The sequence below is a fragment of the Sminthopsis crassicaudata genome, chromosome 3 (assembly GCF_048593235.1).
Source record: "Sminthopsis crassicaudata isolate SCR6 chromosome 3, ASM4859323v1, whole genome shotgun sequence".
Classification (NCBI taxonomy): Eukaryota; Metazoa; Chordata; class Mammalia; order Dasyuromorphia; family Dasyuridae; genus Sminthopsis; species Sminthopsis crassicaudata.
In genome coordinates, this window is record NC_133619.1 from 180,999,341 (window position 1) to 181,019,999 (window position 20,659).

The 20,659-nt window shown below is 33.6% G+C and overlaps 1 protein-coding gene across 6 annotated transcripts in view; it reads left to right on the plus strand.

The window, feature by feature from the left end:
- Positions 1-19,087, plus strand: part of UXS1 (UDP-glucuronate decarboxylase 1) — a 143,362-nt gene extending 124,275 nt beyond the window's left edge. For all 6 annotated transcript variants that reach the window (XM_074299681.1, XM_074299678.1, XM_074299682.1 and 3 more), the window contains exons 11-15: positions 266-309; positions 8,781-8,841; positions 10,712-10,769; positions 14,949-15,052; positions 18,206-19,087. In XM_074299681.1, the coding sequence (XP_074155782.1) occupies positions 266-309; positions 8,781-8,841; positions 10,712-10,769; positions 14,949-15,052; positions 18,206-18,337 (399 nt within the window). In that variant the 3' untranslated portion in view covers positions 18,338-19,087. The remainder of the gene's footprint in view (positions 1-265; positions 310-8,780; positions 8,842-10,711; positions 10,770-14,948; positions 15,053-18,205) is intronic.
- The last annotated feature ends 1,572 nt before the right edge of the window (positions 19,088-20,659 follow it).

Below are 20,659 nucleotides of genomic sequence, written 5' to 3' on the forward strand. Positions count from 1 at the left end.
ATTCCAAAGCAATTGTTAGATTTTCAGTTCAAGCATTTGCACCTCTAAAATAGACAAAAGCTACAAAACAAGGTTTGATTTACTGTTTTGTGGAATGTCTAGACTTAAGGAGGTAAGAAATGTTAATAATGAAGACTGAACTCAAAAGTCTAAGTTATAGACTTTTTTTTTTTTGGGGGGGGGAGAAATCTGGTTGTTAAACATTTACCAGCATTCTTCTGTGTTACTACTATGTTCCTAACAGGCTTTCTATTTGTTTTCCTAGGTATATGGTTCTGGGTCTCAGACTAGAGCATTCCAATATGTAAGGTAAGGCATGTTTATTTTTTGTAACATGTAATTATTGTGTAGGATCTGTTAGCCAGTTCTGGTGGTTTGGGGACAGATAAGATAGTCCTCAAGAAATCTTCATTTTTACTTTGTAATTCCAAAATACACTAGAAAAGAGGCAGGTGGAAAGGACCTGTTTCTGTTTTTAAAATAAATTCAGATTTTTCTTTTAAACCAGAAGGCCTTTTTTGTCTTAAATTAATTCACACTAAATCTAAGTTTTGTCTTTCTCTGTTAGCAATTAACCCACTTTTGGTGGATTTTCTTCTAATTCATGCTGCCATCTAGTGTTCCTAGGTTGCATTTGTCTGCTGGGTATGACTTCATCAGACTGATTTCTCAGGCTCAGTTTTCTCAGAGATAATCTTGATGATAAAAGTTTGTTAAATGCAGCCATATCAACAAATGCTGTGCACCTTGTGTCATCTTTCAGACAAAGCTTCCTTGGTTTGGAATCCTGCATTAAAATCCTGCAAATTTGACATTCTATTTGTTATACTTCAAGAATTTGGACAAATGTGTTTAACCTCTTACTGTTTGGATTGAAAATAGTTATACATTTATTTCCATTTTCAAAAAGATGCATTTATAAATAATTTTTAGGAATGTGAAAGAATAGTCATTGAGTATCATGTTTATTACTTGAGCAAATAACCACTATTGAAGTTTTTAAGATACTAGATTGATAAAAATCCACTTTTAATTTTAGGTATTAGGGCGTTTTTTTTTTTTCCCTTTGAGTATATACAACAGGCTTTTTAAAGTCCCATATAACCCAAGATTACTAATAAAAATAATCTTGATCATTATTTTTAATCTAAAACTAAAGTGCTTTGCTGTTCACAACTGTCTCTTTGCCCTTTCCTTTGCAGAGGAAAATCAGAAAGTAAAGATAGAAAGGGTTCTGATTTTCATTGCCTCATTACCAAAGAATGTAAGGCAAACAATTCTTAGAAATGATTTCAATAGACAAATTAATGTACTTGTTTGATATTTGCTTCTGGAAGCCTATTACATCATTTACATTATTCTTAAAGAACTTTCACAGATTTCTACCTTCTCAGAAAAACATCTTTGAAGTTTCCTGCATCATACCATTGTTTGTATTAACTGACTCTCTTGACATGACTCCCCAGAGTTGCTTTTAAACTTATGACTTCTCCATTTATTGTAGAAGTTCCACCAAAGATTAGCTTTTCATCATTTCCACATTTCAGTCCACCACTGTCCTTTTTTCCTTTCTCCAACTAATTCCAGTATTTTCTTGGGAAGCCTACAGAATTTGTATACACCAAATTTTAATAAAATATCTAGATTAGTGAATTTCAGTCTTCCCTCATTTTTATCTTACATTGAATACTAATGAAGTTTTGTAATGCAAAAAGGCTAAGGAGAAAAAAGTAAGGAGGTGCCTTTCAAAAAAACTAAATTCTATATAATATTTATTTTGAAGATTTGAAACACAAAAATTAAAATAGGTAAAAATCTCAGTCACAAGAAAACATAGAAATCCAGATATATTTTCTTCAAAATAAAGATCTTTATTAATGCAAACTGACAACTCAGTCTATTACTTAGAGTTTTCTGGAGCACTAAGAAATTGTGTCTTATCCAGGTTAAGAATGTATTGAGTCATAAAAAAATTACCTATGCATATGTACTGACAATAAAAAGTTATAATCTAAAAAAAAAAAAACCTCCCTCTCTCTCAACAACAATAAATTCTGAAATAAAAGATTAAAAAAAATGCATTGAGTCCAGGTATTCCTAATCCCAGAGCTAGATTTCTAGCTGTTCATATTATATTCATATCATAGATGTACACATCCATACAAAGATAGACATACATACATACGTACATAATACATAATTCATATGTAATTAATGTTGTAGCTTAAAATAATTTTTTAAATTGTACTAAACTCAAAGAAAATCTAAACAATTCCATTAATTTTTAAATTGTGTTTCTACAAAATCCTGTGGATTCTATGATGCTGCAATTTGTTTATGCATTTGTTGGTTCACTGCACAGCACCAAAGTACAGAATTGAGCCTTTAAACCACAGCACAATATTTCCAGGCTACCTCTTGTCCCCAGCATCTTCTTCTATCTACAACTTTTCTAAGGATACAGATGATCATCAATGGCCAATAGGATGATGAAGAGAATACTAGGATTAGTTCCAATTGCTAGCTGTGTGACTATATAAGCAAGTGATTTAACTGTTTTCTAATAGTTTAATTGAAACATAAGTTTTAACATATATTGTATCTAGATTATACTGTAACACATGTAAAATATATGGGATTGCCTGTCTAGAGGAGGGAGTAGAGGGAGGGAGAGGAAAATTTGGAAAAATTAATACAAGGGATAATGTTATTAAAAAATTACTCATACATATATACTGTCAAAAATTTTATAATTATAAAATTAATTTAAAAAAAAAGAAACACAAGTTTTATATCTTAGAAATCATCTAAAATCTCACAATCTCGGAATTGGCATGAACTTAGAACCAGGATGACCTGGGTTCAAATCCTACTGTTGACATTTAACTATCTTTATGTCAATTAATCTTCATGAGCCTTAGTTTCCCCATCTATAAGGTAGGAAAAACTAATACCTATAGCACATATTTAAAAATTTTTTGTGATTCAGGGGAGGTAATACATGTAAAGTGCTTTTTAATTTTATAACTTTGTATAAATGTGTATTACCATGATAGTGATTTAATAATCTCCATAATAGCTTCGGAAAGTAGTCATATACTTTAAAGAAATTAGTCCATTCTATTTTTGGATAGCTAAATACATGATGGGCAAGACCACTTATTTCTCTAAACTAATTATGTTTTGTCATGTACTTCAATATAAAATACATTTTCACAAGTTATACTCTTCCCTGTGAAATTCCTCTGGTCAATAGGGTATGTTCCTTAAAAGATTTTCCAGTAATTTTGTAACCATAACTATTATAGAATCATAAATTTAAAAGTAGAAGAGATCTTCTCAATCCTCTGGTTCATCTTCCTCATTTTGCCAATAAAGAAACTGAAATCCAACGGAGTTGATTGTCTTGGCCAAGCAAAAGTGATATGTGACCTGTTGTTCTGGAGTTCAAGTGTCTACTCTTCAGGATATTCAAGAAGTTCCTCTCAGCTGCCGTATAGTATCTTGACTGATATATCCACCTAGTAAAGACTTGGGAACATAGGGTTACATGGGCCATCATAATGATAAGGAAAACTTGGTCACAAATATAATTTAGTGCCATTTCTAGATTACTTTCTTTTAAGTTTATAGGCTTATAGGTGGAGAATTTTAGAGACCTTAGAGACCGCCCCTTTCCATTTTGCAGATAAAGAAACTGAGAGGTTAAAGTGATTTGTTTTGGGTCATACATGTAGTACTCCTGACTCCTAAGTTCAAAAGAATGACCTCAGCATTCTAAAAATAAGGAAAGATCTTTCTATTGGGTCCTTTATAATTTGGGAAATTTTAAAGGAAGTAATTCCTTATTCCTGAGCCTCCAGTATTTTTAAAAATTGAAATAGTCTGCACATATAAAGCAAAATGAATGGTGAAAGGACTCTGGTAGTAGTAATACTATTATTAAGTACTGTTTAGTACCTAATAGGTTTGAAGGTAAACATTGAGGAGATTTTGCTACCCAACCCTATGAGTAGAAAATTCATCACTTTCACCCATTTTATTACCCTTTCCTCCCATCTTTTTCAAGTATTCTTATTAAATCAAAATCTAATACTATTAACTAATATTTACATAATGTTTTATGATAAAGATGTTTCAGATAAATGGTACAAGTATTATTCCCATTTCACAAATTAAGAAAATTGAATACCAAAGAGTTAAAATGATCATTGGGTAGTTAGAGTGCCTGGCCTAGAATCAGGGAAACACACCTTCCTGCGTTCAAATCTGATCTCAAACACTTACTAGCTATGTGATTCCAAGCAATTGACTTAATTCTGGTTGCCTTAGTTCCTCATTTATAAAATGAACAGGAGAAAGAAATGGCCAACCACTTCAGTAACTCTGCCAAGAAAATCCCAAATTGAGTCAAGAAGTGTTGGATATGATTAAAACAACTGAATAACAAAAGTCATGGAGATAATTGGTGGCAGCCCTGGGACTATAACCCAAATATCCTTACTCCAGTGCCATTTTTATTTTCAGTAGAACAGCTCTTAAGTCATTTTGATTCCATCATCTCTACTATTCCTTTTGTTTGAAAACCATGCCAATAAGCCATTTTGTTTACTTTCTTAACATTCAGTTGCTGTCTATTTGCATTATTCACCTGATGTGTTTTGCATTTTAAATTTTCACAAGTTCCAACTAATTGGTAGAAGAAAAAGTCTTTGATAAATGCAGTTTCGTCTAAATGCTAATATAATGTTACTAAGTACAAGTCCTGCTTGAATGAAGACATTCTGATGTTCACTCATTTTATAAATTACAAACACTTTTCCCATAATAATCCTTTCAGTATAATCCCACTTTACAGAAGAGAAAACCTAGACTCTAAATTTGAGTTTTATCCGTGATCATTTGATGATGTTGGTGATGGTATTCCTGAGTGTATAGATGATGAACTTACATATTCAAAGTTAAGTTTTGTTGTTTCTACTTTCCCAGAATTCTTAAATGCTTCCCTTTCTCACATAACTATCACCCTTGCAGTTACCTAGTTGATCTCCTTGCCTCAAGACTTTCCCCAATCCAATTCTTCTTATAGCCAATGTGACTTTAATAAAACACCAGTTGCATGTTTTCAATTCCCAACCTTCCCACCCCTGTCCCAAAGTTTTCCATCCTCACCTCCACATTCTTGCTGTTCTGGCCTCATTCAAAACTCAGCTTAAATCCCACTTTTTGAAAGAGACCCCTTCCCTGTCCTTATCACTGCTAGATCATCTCCCATTTTTTCTATATCTATTTTGTATATACATAATATTTTTGCAAGTTGTCTCCCCCTCACTAGAATGTGACCTTATTGGAAAGACCATATTTTGTTTTGTTTTTTGCCTTTGTATCTTATTGTTTAGTACAGTGACTAATATGATCAATTGCTGATTAAATACTTACTGAGTCAGTGAAATCCCAATACATTTATTCAGTTACCAAAAAAAATCATTTTCTACCTGCCCAAAAGTTCACTGAAATTAAAGAACAGTGATATGATAATTAACTTTGCTAAGACTGTTTCTATTGCAACTCATTTATTAACTATAAGAAAAATTTTGGTGATCATGATAATGACAGTAGAAATAGGCAGCATGAGCCATAGTGGATAGAGAACTGGCCTCAAAGCAAGAAAGATTGGGTTTAGCTCCTATCTCTGTCACATAATGGCTATGTGACCCTGGGAAAGTCACTTAATTTATAAGTGACATAGGTCTCTCTCTAAATTGATCTTGCTAGCATCAACTGATCTACATTAATGAATGGAATTTCCTCAATAGGAATTAACTATGTCAGTGAAATCATCAATTGAATCCAAAAAATGATGACTCATTCTGAGAATAACTAAAATTTATCATAAAGTTTTCTCTTTCTTATTAAAAATAACTGACATGTACATATTGGCTCCTAATTGCAACCTTGCAAGGTTGGAATTGCAAATGTTATCCATATTTTAGACACAAAGAAACTGAACCTCAGAGACGTTGACTATGATGTTATAGCAATTGAGGTTAAAGCAGCAAGATTTAAAATTCACAATTCATCTCAAGCCAAGCCCAAGGTTCTGCCTTTAGCCAAAATAGAAAAGTATACTGCTACTTTTCAACTATTCTATCTTCTGATAGAATGATGTAAACATATAACATGAACGAACTATTCATTTAAGTTCTTAGAGAAATGGTGTTCATGTTCATTCACTAAGTAAATCTTTTCTCCCTAAATGGCCCCCAGTTCTGACTAAATTATCACAAACTATAAAAAGACCCAAAGAATCATTTCTGGACTTATAATAAATAAATAAATGAATAACTAAGTAACTCAAGTAAATAATTAAATGTTTAGAATGGCTCTTCCTCCAAATAAATTACAGATGAAATTTATATAGTGCTCTAAAACTTCTAAAGCCCTTTACATATATTTTCCTTTGAATCTCACAACAAGTCTTAAAAGTTCTTTACAGGTATTATTATCTCATTTTGTAGATAAGGAAGATATTAAGTGTTTTCCCTGTAGCCCATCACTACTAATTGCACAGCTAATTAGTGTGAGATGAGATTCCAACCCAGAATTTCCTGATTTCAAATTCATTACTCTCCTATGCCAACTTTCCTCTTAAAATAATAATTAATATTTTAAATAGCATTTCAGTTTTTGCACAGTGCTTTACTTATGTTATATCTTTGGGTCTTCACAACACCCTTGTGTGTATGAAGAATGTTGTCATACCCATTCTACAAATGAGAAAACCTATGTGAAACCCTTGCTCAGGATCACAGTCAGTAATGGTATTTGAACCTTTGAATCTTAACCTTTGTCTTCCTCATTCCAAGTCCATTTTGCTTTCTGTTTTGTCAAGCTTCTTCTTTTAAGAATCTTTATATATTAGGGCATTCTTTTCTTTGATAAAATTTAGTTCCATAATTTTATCAATGTAGAGAACTTCCTATGAAGAAAGTTCTTCCATTGCAAATTTTTTTTTAATTAGAGCCATAGAAATTTTAAAAAGTTAAGTGACTTTCTTGGGACCACATATTATTAAATTTCAGAAGTACATAAATCTAAATCTTTATGACATTTAGACCAACTCTATCAATCATATCATCCTATATCTCACATTTTATATTACAATTAGGATTGGGTATGAGAAAACCTCTTAACCAATAGTCTCTCATTCTTACAATCTGCTATTTCTAATCTTTTGGGATGATGCTACTTAGTCATCATAATGCAACTTTTGTTTTCCAAAAATGTGTCATCTAAGTAAGGAATAGTTAATAATTCAAATTCATTACCATTGCCATTTTACCATTGCTGTGGTTGATATTTTCATGGTCAAGTTATGTTTTCATATACATTATAGTCACGTTATTTAAAAAAAAAAAAGTCACTTTGTCAAAATGACACTTGATAAGAACTTTAGGTTAAATGTAAGTATGATCTGTGCAGGGTTGACCTTAAAAGTTGCCAGATTATGTTATAAATTATCCATCATTCAAAGCATGGTTACCAGAATCCTGTTAGCCTTATTATCTGATATTAACTTAAATAACTTTACTCTCACCATCTCCATCCCCACTCCCTACCAGTTTCAGACTAATTATAATAAGTAGTATTGAATGGCAGCTTTTAATGTCTGAAACTGAATCTTTTCAGGCCACATTGCTACTAAAAAAACACCTCCATTATAAAGAATGTTAAGATGGTACCAATGATTCACTGCCATAGTGATGAAGTGACTTTTTTTGGTCAGTTTCTCTATAGTAGAGAAATAATCAAATGGCTGGCAATTATTGGCATGAGTGCTTGATTTGTGAGAAAAGAATGATTTGAGCATGCTAGTATAAATATGCCCATTGGTTATAAATGGAAAATTGAAAAGTTTGCCAAAATAGCCCCCAAAAAGGTTCCTTTGTTTAAGAGAAAAGCAAGACTGTTGATCCTTGTCTTTTGCTTTATACAAATACTTTTTTTTTTCATCTGTAAAATGACTCATAATGCCCTGCTCCTCAGTGGTAACAATGCACAGAGAAGGATCAAAATATTTTAAAATTTGCATCTTTCAAATCTCCTGTGCAGAACTGAGAGCTTTCTCTAGGGATATGCTGCCTTTTGAATAGGAATAGAAGTGTCTTTTGTGCAGTACTGCGGTGTCATTTTTACAGAGTAACTTTTTTTTAACAGAGCCACACTTTAAAGCTTCTGAAAATAAGAACCAAATCTTGGTAAGCGGAAATTTGCTTACTTCTCTTCACTTTTCATGGACCAACCAATCACATTCCATCTGAAACATTTGCAATTCCCTGACTTTTTTGCTTGGAGTGTTTGAGATTGTTGGTTGGGGAGGAGAAGGTTGGGGTGTTAGAAAACAAGTCATAATCATATTTCAATAACCAGTATTATTTGGTTTGTCTTTGTAACATGCCGGTCTGGGGATCTCCATGCTTTGCATAATTCTTTCATCTCAGTGGGCTTTTGTTTTATAATAACATTTCATCTGGGTAAAGAAATCATCAGTGTCCATGGGAGCTAAATGGCTAGGGACACATCAGACATGGGTTTTCATTAGGGACATAAGAACTTATTCTGTGAACATCCATTTCAATTACAAGATTTGTTTTTTGGGGGTTTTTTACATTCTTCATATTTTCCGATTTATTTTGGGGGGGGAGGGACCAAGAAATTGTTTTTTTCAATAGTTATTTCTTTTGAGGAAATAGACAATTTGGGCTTTCCTTTTTTTGCAGTGACCTAGTGAATGGACTTGTGGCCTTAATGAATAGCAATGTTAGTAGCCCTGTCAACTTGGTAAGTCCTTTTTCTTCACATTTTCTGTTCTCCATTGGTTGTCAGGAGTATGACTTTCTGGTAAAAGTCCTTATGAGCTCTAAATTGTAGGGTCTACCTTTTCTATCAAAAAAAAATCTTTGAGAATCTAAATGTTTTTTGGCTGGGGAAGATGCACAGAGTAAGAAAGTTTTATAAGCAACATATTTCCATAAAGATGTTTTACAAAAGATCATAATGAAGAAACCCGGAACTCATAAATGAAGACCTAGGTCCGCTCAATTTGGCAACAACATGCATAATCAGACAGTATTAATAAAAGCTTTTTAATAATGCTTGTAACTTATGGAAATTACATGCATAAATTTGTGTCCCTGATTTAATACTTGAATGTATCTTATGTAAATATCCTTGAGTAACATGGAAGAAGGAGCTTTTTCAAAGATAACATCTCACTGATGAGAGTAGTTGTAATATAACTATGAAAAACAGCCTTCTTGCCAAGAAAAAGGATGCTGTCTGGGTTAATCAAGAGACCTGAGTTCAGATTGAACCTCTGATAACTTTATAATTTTGGTCAAATTATTTAGTTTGCTGGGGCTTCATTTCCTTAGGGCAACTAAGTAGCACAGTGGATAGAATGATGTGCCTGGAGTCAGGAAGATTCATCTTGAGTTCAAATGTGGCTTTAGAAACTGTGTGACTCTGGACAAGTCCCTTAACCCTGTTCATCTAATTTTTCCTATCTATAAAATGATTTGGAGAAGAAAATTGCAATATCTTTGCCAAGAAAATCCCAATCACAGAATCAAAATCAGAAACAACTCTACACCAGTTTCTTTCTATGCAAAGTAAGAGATTTGGACTAGCTAGTCTGTTGAGGTCCCTTCCAATTAAATACCTGTGATACAATGAAAGCCTATTTTCCCCATGGTCCTTGGGTTTTTGTTAATATTATTATTAAAATAAGACCCCAAAATAGTTAAAACTCATCAAAATACCCTTCAGAAAAACTAAAGATATGTAACTTAAGAAATTTATTTTCTCAGATAAAAAAATAAATAAATAATTGAAAGATACAGCTTGACACCTTGAAGATATGAAGTTAGCCCATTATATTTAGAGACTTTTAAAACAGTAAATGAAAATAGACAAGACTTTTTCTTCTCTCTTCATTATTAAATACAAAGCCTGTTTAGGTGTATGTGTGTCTGTTTTATTAGAAGGGCTACTACTCACCAAACAAATATTTACATTTTGTATAAGTGTTAGAGTTATAATTTCTCTTTTATGTGGAATTTATCTAGTATATTTGACACTAGATATTATCATATTTAAGCAAGTAGGCTTTGCTTTTGTTTAGCATTTATGTCACTGCTCTCATTAGGGGTTCTCCCATCAGAATGATTTTTTTATTTATATGTTTATAATGTCAAACACTGTGCTAGGAACTTTACAAGTATTGTTTTATTTGACTATCACAAAAAATCTGGAAACTAGGTGCTACCTTAATTTACAATTTTTCAAAGAGAGTAAATTTTTCAGTTGAGGAAATTGAGGTGGACAGGTTAAGTGAGTTAGTTCATTAGGTCACAGTATCTTGAATGCAAGGCTTCCTGACTCCAGACTCAGCCATTTATATACAATGGTTGCTGCTGCTATTATACTTGGAAAGATAGTGAATAGATACAATGTATCATCAGCCAGAGCCTATAAACATGAATTTTGATGTATTAACAGCCCTGAATGAAAATTGCAACTGTGATGAAATAAACATATGTATGCTCTAGAAAGCCTGTTGCCTTTTGCTGTCGTGAGCCTATAAACATCTTACAGAAGATTAATGTGATTGCTTAATTACTCTCATAACCAGTGGCCATTTCTTCCTTAGGGGAACCCAGAAGAACATACAATTCTAGAATTTGCTCAGTTAATTAAAAACCTTGTTGGTAAGTAGGATAAGTCATTTCATGGGTGAACTTCAGTATGAATGTTTCCTATCAGTGGTTAATTCCTTGATTAGCAAATGTGTAATTAATATAAGCTAATTGAATTGAATAAAAGCAGAGCTTTTATCAGAGACATTTGTCTTCTGATGCTTTAATTAAATAACAGCAGGAGAAAAGGGTGTCTTTGGTTTTGTTTGGGATTGTAACCATGGGCTTGTTTCTGTGATAGATCCTTTTTGTTCCCCAAAGTTAGGTCATTCTGTGTAGGTGAAAATGATTTGTTTGAGGAGCCTATACTGAGTGAGAATGGAATTTTAGAGGGTGAACAAAAATCACTTAAATTGTGTATTGTTTGGTGTAGAACACATCAGCCAGCTCTAAATACTATTTACAATTCTGACCAGCTTTCCTGTGAAATTGTAAAAGCCAACATAGAAATCAGGGCAAGAGATAATAAGCCAGCCAATTGCACCCCACAGTGACCCAGAGCTTTGTCTGATTCCAGACTCAGTTCAGGTCCAAGCAATCTGTCTCCTGTTAATATAATGAGTTTAGTCCCCAGCCCTGAGCAATTCATGGAATCTTTGGAATTTTTTTTTTTCCTCAGTCCTGTACCCATGTGTATAGGGAGACTAAAGATTTCTGCTGAACAAATATGGCACTAGCGTAATTGGGCTTTGCTGAGATCAGAGCTTTTATTGTATATTCACTTCTTATTAGCCAGTTATAGATATTCCTGAGATCAAGTCAGCTACAAATGAGTTTGACCTGAAACCAAAGGTCAGTGTTTTTCTCCCACCTGATCTGAATTCATGTCTTTATTATACACATCTGTCAGCAGTAAGAGCTTTGTTACACATCTGACCTAAGAAAACCTCAAATCTCCTTACAGTAGCAGGCAGCCTTTTTGGAATTTTGATTTCTGGTTAAAGGAATACATCTGGTTCTCTCCTCATTGGCCAAACTGAGGAGAGACTCTAGTCCTGAGCTCAGAGGCTCAGATCACCAGGTTCACCCACTTCCTATCTATTCTCTGATCCTTCAGATAACTGTTCCCTCCTTCTCCCCCAACATCCAGGAAGAAGTCTTTTTAAGAAATTAAGTTAGGATCAAAGATTTAAACCTTAAGGGAACTTAGAGGCTATCTGATCTAATCCTTTCATTTTACAAATAAAGAAACTGAGACCCAGAAGGGTGAGGAAGTAAATAACAGAGATGGAATTTGAACCCATCTCCTTGAACTCCATATTTGGAATAATATCTACTACACTGTTCCTCTTCCTGAATCCTTACTCAATTTTTGCAATCTCTGAATTACATAAAACAGCAAAGGTTTTCACCATGGATATGAGAAAGGTCATTTTTAAGTATCCCTTCTCAAATATTTGACTAGATGTATGTATAAATGACTTTTAGCTAATTACTTAATCTTTCTGCCTCAGTTTCCACATGTGTAAAAATGACATGAGACTCAATATCTTCTTAGCCCTGTTCAGGCATAAATCTATGATCCTCTGACCCCTGAGTTGCCCCCACATCATAAGAAGATATTAAATTTTAATTTGTAATAGAACTAAGTTTTATTTCCATATCTTTAAGAGAGCCAAAATTTCCATTTCAATATAGGGAGGGACCAAGTAAGGAAATTGGTTTTATCAATGAAAATCAGTACCGGTTCTATAATTTACATACTTAGGTAATTCTGTGAGTGACTGAAAAATTGACTTTCTGGATATCACAATGACAGTAATGATTAACTTATTATCCATATTAATAATAACTCTAATTTCACTTATTAGAGTTCTTATTTAAATTACAGACTTCACTAAGATTCAACTACAGTGTCTCATTGTAATAAAGTGGTGATCTTGGGGTCTTTGAGTGGAAAGAATTTATCAGGCCCAAAATGGAAGGTCAGCTAGGTGTCACAATGAATAGAGCACTGGACCTGCACTACAGTTGAATTTGAGTTCAAATCCAGCCTCAGACACTAGCTGTGTGATGCTGGACAAGCCATTTAATCTTATATGACTCAGTTTCCTCATCTGTAAAATGAATTGGAATAGGAAATTGCAAACTACTCTAGCATCTCTGCCAAGAAAACCCTAAATGAGGTCACTAAGTTTTGGATATGACTAAACAACAATCAAAAATAGAAAAGTATTTCATCACAGATGCTAAGAAGGATTGAGTTTAGTTTGATGGGAAATTATGTGGAAATTCTGGATGCTGTGGACTAGAGAAATATCTTAGTGTAAGAGATAGAGAGCTCATCTCAAGAGTTCCAGCCCTAGCTTTTAACCCATATTGGCTATGACACTGGACCAGCCATTTACTTTTTGTGACCTTAGCAGTGTTCACAGGCTATAAGTTGTAAAGTTCATCTTTGATGAAGGGAATTTTTCTTACACCAATGAAATCATATGTCTGGGATAATTTTTTAAACTCATAAACAAGGACAACAATAATGAGAAGGTGGTAACAAATATGTGGCACTTAAAGGTTTGAAAAATGATTTACAGTTATTAGAGGTTCAATCTTCTATTGCAATGCTGCTTTCGGGAAACCTAGTCAGTATATGTTCAGCAGAAACTTAAATTTTTAAACCTAAAAGAGAGCATTTCCTAGATAATGTAACTTCTGCCCCAGTTATTAGCAGCCTTCCTATTATGGCAATATCTGCATCCATGAAAGACTGGCTCTGCTATGGAAATCAAGAGAAATTAAAAATTGAAATGGAAAATAAAGACAATCATCATAGTTTGCTTCTAAATTGGTAGTTTTTTTGTTTTTGTTTTTTGTAATAGACTTTACCAGAGTTCTCTTCCAGGCGTTGTTCCCACTTAGTCGTGACCTTACTTTCTCAAAAGCTATATACCATAGGCATTAGATTCCAAGGTCTAGCAGGTTCCACCAAGGTGAAAAGTCTTTGAGTACTGACTAATGATGTAGCTTTTTAGACCAGCATCTCTGGTTTGAAGGCGTTTGACCCCAGGTCAACCACAAAGAAATTAATGTTCAGCCAAAATAACTCTAACAGTCCATGTACTAAGTCCCAGGAGTTTTGTGCTTTTCATTGGTAGAGGAGATAATCGCAGTAATAAAATAAGGACATTTTTCCCCCTTGATAAAATTGGGGTGACATTGCAACTATATAGATACATAGATATTTATTAAGTATACATATACACACACATACATACATCTACATGGGTATATACATATGTGTATTGTATACATGAGTATGTATGTATACAGACAGATCCTGGGCAAGTCATTTAACCCTGTTTGCCTCAGTTTCCTCATTTGTAAAATGAGCTGGAGAAGGAAATGGCAAACCACTCCAGCATCTTTGCTAAGAAAAACCCAAATGGGGTCAGAAAGAATTAGACACCACCACCATCACAATAAACAAGAAGATACAAAGCTCTATCCTTATACTACATTGTATGAGATGTTATCCCTATTTTACAGGTAAAGCAGTTGGACATCAGGAAGGTTAAATGTTTCAGGGCTGGATAACATAACTGCATTTGAACTCAGATCCTCTTCAATATAGGCCCAGCTTTCTGACACTATCACCTTAAATATCTTCAAGTCCTCTGAAAATGAGAATTATTGTCTAGGAGGCTATTGTCACATAAAAATGGTACCCTAATTTTCTAGGTCTTGGGGAGTTGGGAGGAAAGAACCTTTGTTAATGTGACCAAGTGGTTTAACAAGACATTTTTCAGCTGATTATGGTGACAACCTGTAAAACTCGCCATCAGAAGGCTGGGGCTACTGGATCACTTGAGCATGAGAGTTCTAAACTGAATAGACTAAACAGCCTGTTACCAGTCCAACACCAAAATAGTGGAGGAATAAGAAGGGAGAATAAGCCACCTAAGGAGGGATGAGGAGTTCCAAATCAGAAACAAACAAACAAACAATTAATAGAATCAGAAGACTCGGGAGAAGCTGCTATTGACTATACTTTCAGCCTGGGTAACACTCAGTCCTCCTGTTTTTACACCTCCCCCCCCCAAAAAAAATCCCCTAATCATCCAGATCCCTAATTCAAGGCTAGATTTTAACTTTTGTTTTGTTTGTTTCCTTTTTTAATTGTCTCCCATCATATCACAATGGTTGATTCTCTTTATATCTCTAGAAATTGTTATGGTTTTGGTCTTTAAACAGGTAGCGGTAGTGAAATTCAGTTTCTCTCAGAAGCCCAAGATGACCCACAGAGAAGAAAGCCGGATATCCAAAAAGCCAAGTTAATGCTGGGGTGGGAGCCCGTGGTAAGTGAAGCCAAAGGAGACATAGCATCCCCTGGAAAATTGATTTCCTCTGTTGTACATGACCTTCCCCCCTCCCCTCCCTTTTGTGTCCTTCTGTCCACCAATAGAAGAGCCATACCAGCTGGATTTAAGCAACGCCTGGTGAGGCAGAGGGGAAGAAGGGGTGGAGTTTTCCTCACACCATTAAATGACTTTTCATGCATCATTTGAGAATCATTTTCTGTTACCAAGGAAATAGCTTTGATGGCCTTGCCTGGGCCGAATGAAATAACATATACACAGTTGTATTCCCCTGTGCAGACACCTTGGCCAGTGGCCTGTTTTGGAGCTTATAGACTTATCAGGACCTTTGTTCCTGTTGCTTTCTTAGATCCACGTTTAGAATTCCTGATGAAGGAAAATGCCTTCACTTAATTTTGTCAGTAGATGCATGAAAGCTTACCTGGAAGGGGTAACCTATTTATTATCTATGAATCAGAGAGATAGCAAGTTCATAAACATTGAGTAAGAAACATTCTCATGTTTTAGGACTTTAATCCATGGAAGATAATTATCCCTTGCTGTGAATTCTCTAAGTTTGTTATTATAAGTTGAGAGGAAGGCTGTTTTTGAAGCATATTGTTGATAGCTTTGAGGCAAACGGCTAGTGGTAGAGACAGTGAGGAATACCCTTGTTGTTGTTCCCAGTCACTGGTCTGCCCTGAACCCAATTACCAAGGGCATTTAAGGAGGTGGGAGCCCCCCATATTCTTGATTTAGGAAAGAAGCAGCATCTAGCAATGGACTAAATCTATATAATATATAATTTAGTTGGAAGAATCACCAAATAGTGGAGGAAGATCTATTCATCTTGTTTTTCATATAAGAAAACCAAGGTTGAGAATATAAAAGATTTATTAAATTAATTATTAAAGAATTATTAAAGTCAGAATAAATTTATCTTTGTTTGAGACAATTCAAATATGAAAAATTTTTAAATTTCATATGGATAATTTTAGACATTGTAGGCTTTCTTCAACATATTGCAAGTAAGCCCTCCCCCAAAAGTATTTCAAATCCCCAAAAGTTTATCTTTTGTTTTACTTCTGTTGAATGGTTTAATTTTTTTTCATTTTTTAATAAGCTTTTGAGTTCTGAATTTTTCCCCTCTCACTTCCCCAAGACAGCAAATGATCTGATGTAAGTTATGCATATGCACTCATATAAAACATATTTCCACGTTAGTCATATTGTGAAAGAAGAAACAAAACAAAAAGGAAAAAACATGAAAACAAAGAAGTAAAAATATTATGCTTCATCCAGCTTCCATTAATTCATTTTCTAGATGTGTTTACCATTTTCCATCATGAGTCTTTTAGAATTGTCTTGGATTATTTTATTTCTGAGAAAAGCTAAGTTAATCATTGGTCATCACACAATGGTACTGTTACTTACATTTCCATTTTTTAACAATTAAAAATACATTTTTCTCCATTCTTTTCCCCCATCCTTTTTCCCCTTTTCTTTTTCTCACAAACTATTTGCATTACAGAATAACATTTAGGATGACTTCTTACCTATAAAGGATCCTTTTTTTTTTTTTTTTTTTTTTTTTTCAAAAAAAAAAAAATATATATATATATACATATATATATTTCTCCCCCCCTTTGGAATTCCCATATAAATAGCAAGTTTTTCTTAGTAATTATAAGATTTAATTCAGTTTACAAAAAAAAAAATTGTTTACAGTTTTTGGGAAACATTACATAAAAGGAAGCATGGTACGGTGGTAAGGTCTGGCCTTGGAGTAAGAATGACATGGGTTTAGGTCACGGTTGAAGCAAAGTTACTTGGCATTTCAGTTCCCTAATCAATTCCCTGAGTCTAAATATCACAGGCCAAAAGCTAATTTACATTTGTAGAGAGAGAATCCCCCACTGAAATGAGAAGTTCTAGTCTTCTCTTCCTGTCCTAAAACTAAACAAAAATCCCATTATATGAAGTAATAAAATCAGACATCATATATTATAAAGACTAGTGAGAAAATTAGGTATTTCTAGTTGAAGGCTATGTATAAATACTGAATATGGAGTCAGAAGACCTGTGTTTAAGTTCTGCTTTGAATATTTATCCCTCTATTTGGATATTTATTTTGGGGCACGTTACTTTTTCTCAACTATAAATTGAAGAGGATCAGAGTAGATAGTCACTGAGGTGATCCCAAGAACCTACCCAATGATCTAGTGGTTACCACTTTTTTTTTTCTAATTTCTAATCATGTAGTGATTTTGAAGGGATTTATATCAGGAGAAGCTTTGGGGCTCTTGCTGCTTCCATTTTGCTCTCTATCTTCATAAGTGAAAGCTCAACTGTTACTGTTATCTAAAGTGAGCTGACAGCTAACAATGAGGTTAAGATTATTTTAAACTCTGCCATTCCAGATCATTTTAGAGTATTCTGTCTTTTCATCCAGCCGTAAGTGAAAGTTGCCCATCCAGCTTAATGTGAACTATGTGTAGATATTTGAGACATAAAAGGACTCATTGGCAAAGGGCTGATTGTGTTTTTATATTTTCTTTTCCCATCCTGTAGCCTTCTCTCAGAATAATAGTGAAATGGAATCAGTTCTAGAGAGGAGGCCAAAGGCCATTTAGTTCAATCTCCTCTTTCTTCAGATGAGGAAACAGTCCTTGGGAGATTAAAATACTTTCCTTTTTAAAAGAAAATTATTGTTTCCCCAAGTAACATTTTTTCTTTGTTTAATTAGAAATAGAAACTAGTAGGTAGAAGTAAAAAAAGGGGAGTGGGGAGAAAAGTTTAAAGAAAGGAAATAGAAAAAAAAGAAAAGAAGGTATTTCAGATTTGGTATCTTTTAGAGTAGAATTTTATTTATAATAAATAAACAAAATGAAAGATAAAAAACAAAACTGTACTCCTGCTGCTGAATTCCACTACATTTTGAAACAGTAGGCAGAGTATTCTGGTTTTTTTGGGTTGGCATTGGTCCTGTGACCAGAGTGTGGTGCTGTGAGCATTCCTAGCAAACACTTCATGTTGAAAACCAGCATTTCCTGCACAGCATAAACGCCAAAGGACAAGCACAATTACTTATTTCATTAGACAAGAAACTCGGTATTGATGTGACCTTGTCTTTTTCTCTCCCTTTTCAAACAGGTCCCTTTGGAAGAAGGCTTGAATAAGGCAATTCACTACTTCCGTAAAGAACTTGAGTACCAAGCAAATAATCAATACATCCCCAAACCGAAACCCGCAAGGATAAAAAAGGGCCGAACACGACATAATTGAAGGAAGGATTTGCTTCTCTGGACAGGAGAATTCCCTTTTACATTTGACAGGATGTAATTTTTTTCCTTTCCTTTTTTTTTAAAAGAAAGACTTAAACAGGTGTTATGAAGAACAAACTGGAATTTCATTCTGAAGCTTGCTTTAAGGAAATGGATGTGCCTAAACCCTCCCCCAACACATACATACACACACACACACACACACACACACACACTCAGAAGAAAACTGCAAATCTTGCCTTGCACTTTTTAAAATCTGTCTTTTTATGTACAAATAGAATAGAAACATCTTTGAGTATTTTCAAGTTTTTTATCTTGCTGTGAGATCCTTTGTTGTTGACTGTCACTGACAGTTTTATTTACTGGTTTCTTTGTGAAGCTGAAAAGGAAGATAAATGGAATGGAAAATGCCAATTTTATTTATAAAATATGGATCCCATAGTTATGCTATGCGTAAGAGAAGAAGTTTAACAGTATTGCCGGGCAAGTAAAATGCTGGGATTGAGTCTGCAGGAGTATATACGAGAATTCAGTTTGAAACCTTTATGTTTCTTTGGATTCAGAAATTTTCCAAGGTTTTAGTTTTAGTTGCTCACTTGAATTGGAGACATTTTCATTGATTATCATGGATAAGGATATTTTAAATCACTACTGTGTCGTGCTGCGTACTCTGGGAAAATTAAAAAAGTTATTGTATTATTGGTTGACAGTGGTTGAATATGCTATTTTAATAAAATATTATAACTTAAAACTTAAACTTTTCAATTTTTAATTACAGTAGATGTTTTATATCTGTACAGTGCATTTTCTAAGGGGTAAAAAAAGGAGAAAATTAGTATGTATTTATTTGTACAAGTCTATTAAAAATCAGAGTTATTATATATGCTGTATAATTGAGAATGATGGCCTTTGAATCATGATGTGCAGCCCAGATTAAATTTACAGGAATAATGAAGAACATTTTGGGAATGTTTTAAGCTTCTTAAAGGATGAGCTACAGATTTATCTTATTCTTATATTCATGGGCTTATTTGTGATGTATGATGGATATGTAGTTGTTGTTCAGTAAATTTTTATTGATAAAAGATAGGGACCAGGCATGGGTCATTTGTATTATATTGTGTGATTTGTTAGACTGATGGGTTTTTGTGTTGTTTTTGTTTTTGTTTTCCCCAAGGAAAAAATGAAACTAAGATCACAACTTTTCAAGCCAGAGCATGTGTTTACCAGTTAAATGAAAGGAAACAAATATATAGTCCTCCCTTTTCCCATCTCCTCACCCAAAAGAAACAAGAGACAATGTCTTCTTGTATCTATGTAAGAACTTTCTTTTTTTTTTAAATGAGATTATGATGTTAAACAGAGATGGTATTTACAACATGATAAAAATACAACAGACTGCTAGAATTCTGAATCACAAAATATCAGGCATAGTCTGGATCTCTGAATCATCGTCTGTTGTCATTCAGTTGTTTTAGATTCTTCATGACCCAATTTACAGTTTTCTTAGCAAAGATATATTCCTGATATACACCACTATATAAACCTTCCTCATTTATTTTAAGACATTATGACTACTGAGTCCAGTTCAAATAAGAATCTAGAATCTACCTCATTATAATCTGATCCCACCCATATTTCTCTACCTTATCCCCAAAGATAGTATTTTCAAATATTTTGCTGATATCTAGATGTGCTATAACTATGGAATTTCTTTTTTTATTTGACTACAATAATCCTTTAAAAAATTAGCCCAGTCTTGCTGTCTATATCATTGTTTATTTTTCTAGCTATTCAATAAGAATCTAAAATAATTATGGACTTTTTAAAAATTGTTTTATACATTTTGTTTTTATATTGCCTAAACTTCCCATCTTACTTTTTTCTTCCCAGAAAAAGATCCCATATAAGGACTTTAAAAAAAAAAAAAAAAAAGACGAAGTTAAGCCCCTTGAACTTTCATTTTTGTCTCCTTCCTCCCTTTCTTATTGTTATTTTCTATTTTTGCCTTTTTCTGGACTTCATTGCCCCCATTCTCCATTATCTTTTCAAAGTCATCCTACAGTAACTAAACAATCCTTTCAACCAATTTTCAGGACCCCATTGGTATCTTAAATCAAAGAAAGCTAGGTAATTACTTATTTTCTCATTAGTCTTGAGTTTTAACTTTTATTACCCATTGATTTCCAGAACTCAAGAAAACAAAATAGGAATTGAGTAGTTTTGTTGTTCTCCTTTGTTCCATCCACTCCAACTATTAATCCTATAACTTATTTAATCCTGTCCTTACTCTATATATTGCTTAAAAACCCCTTTTGTCAGT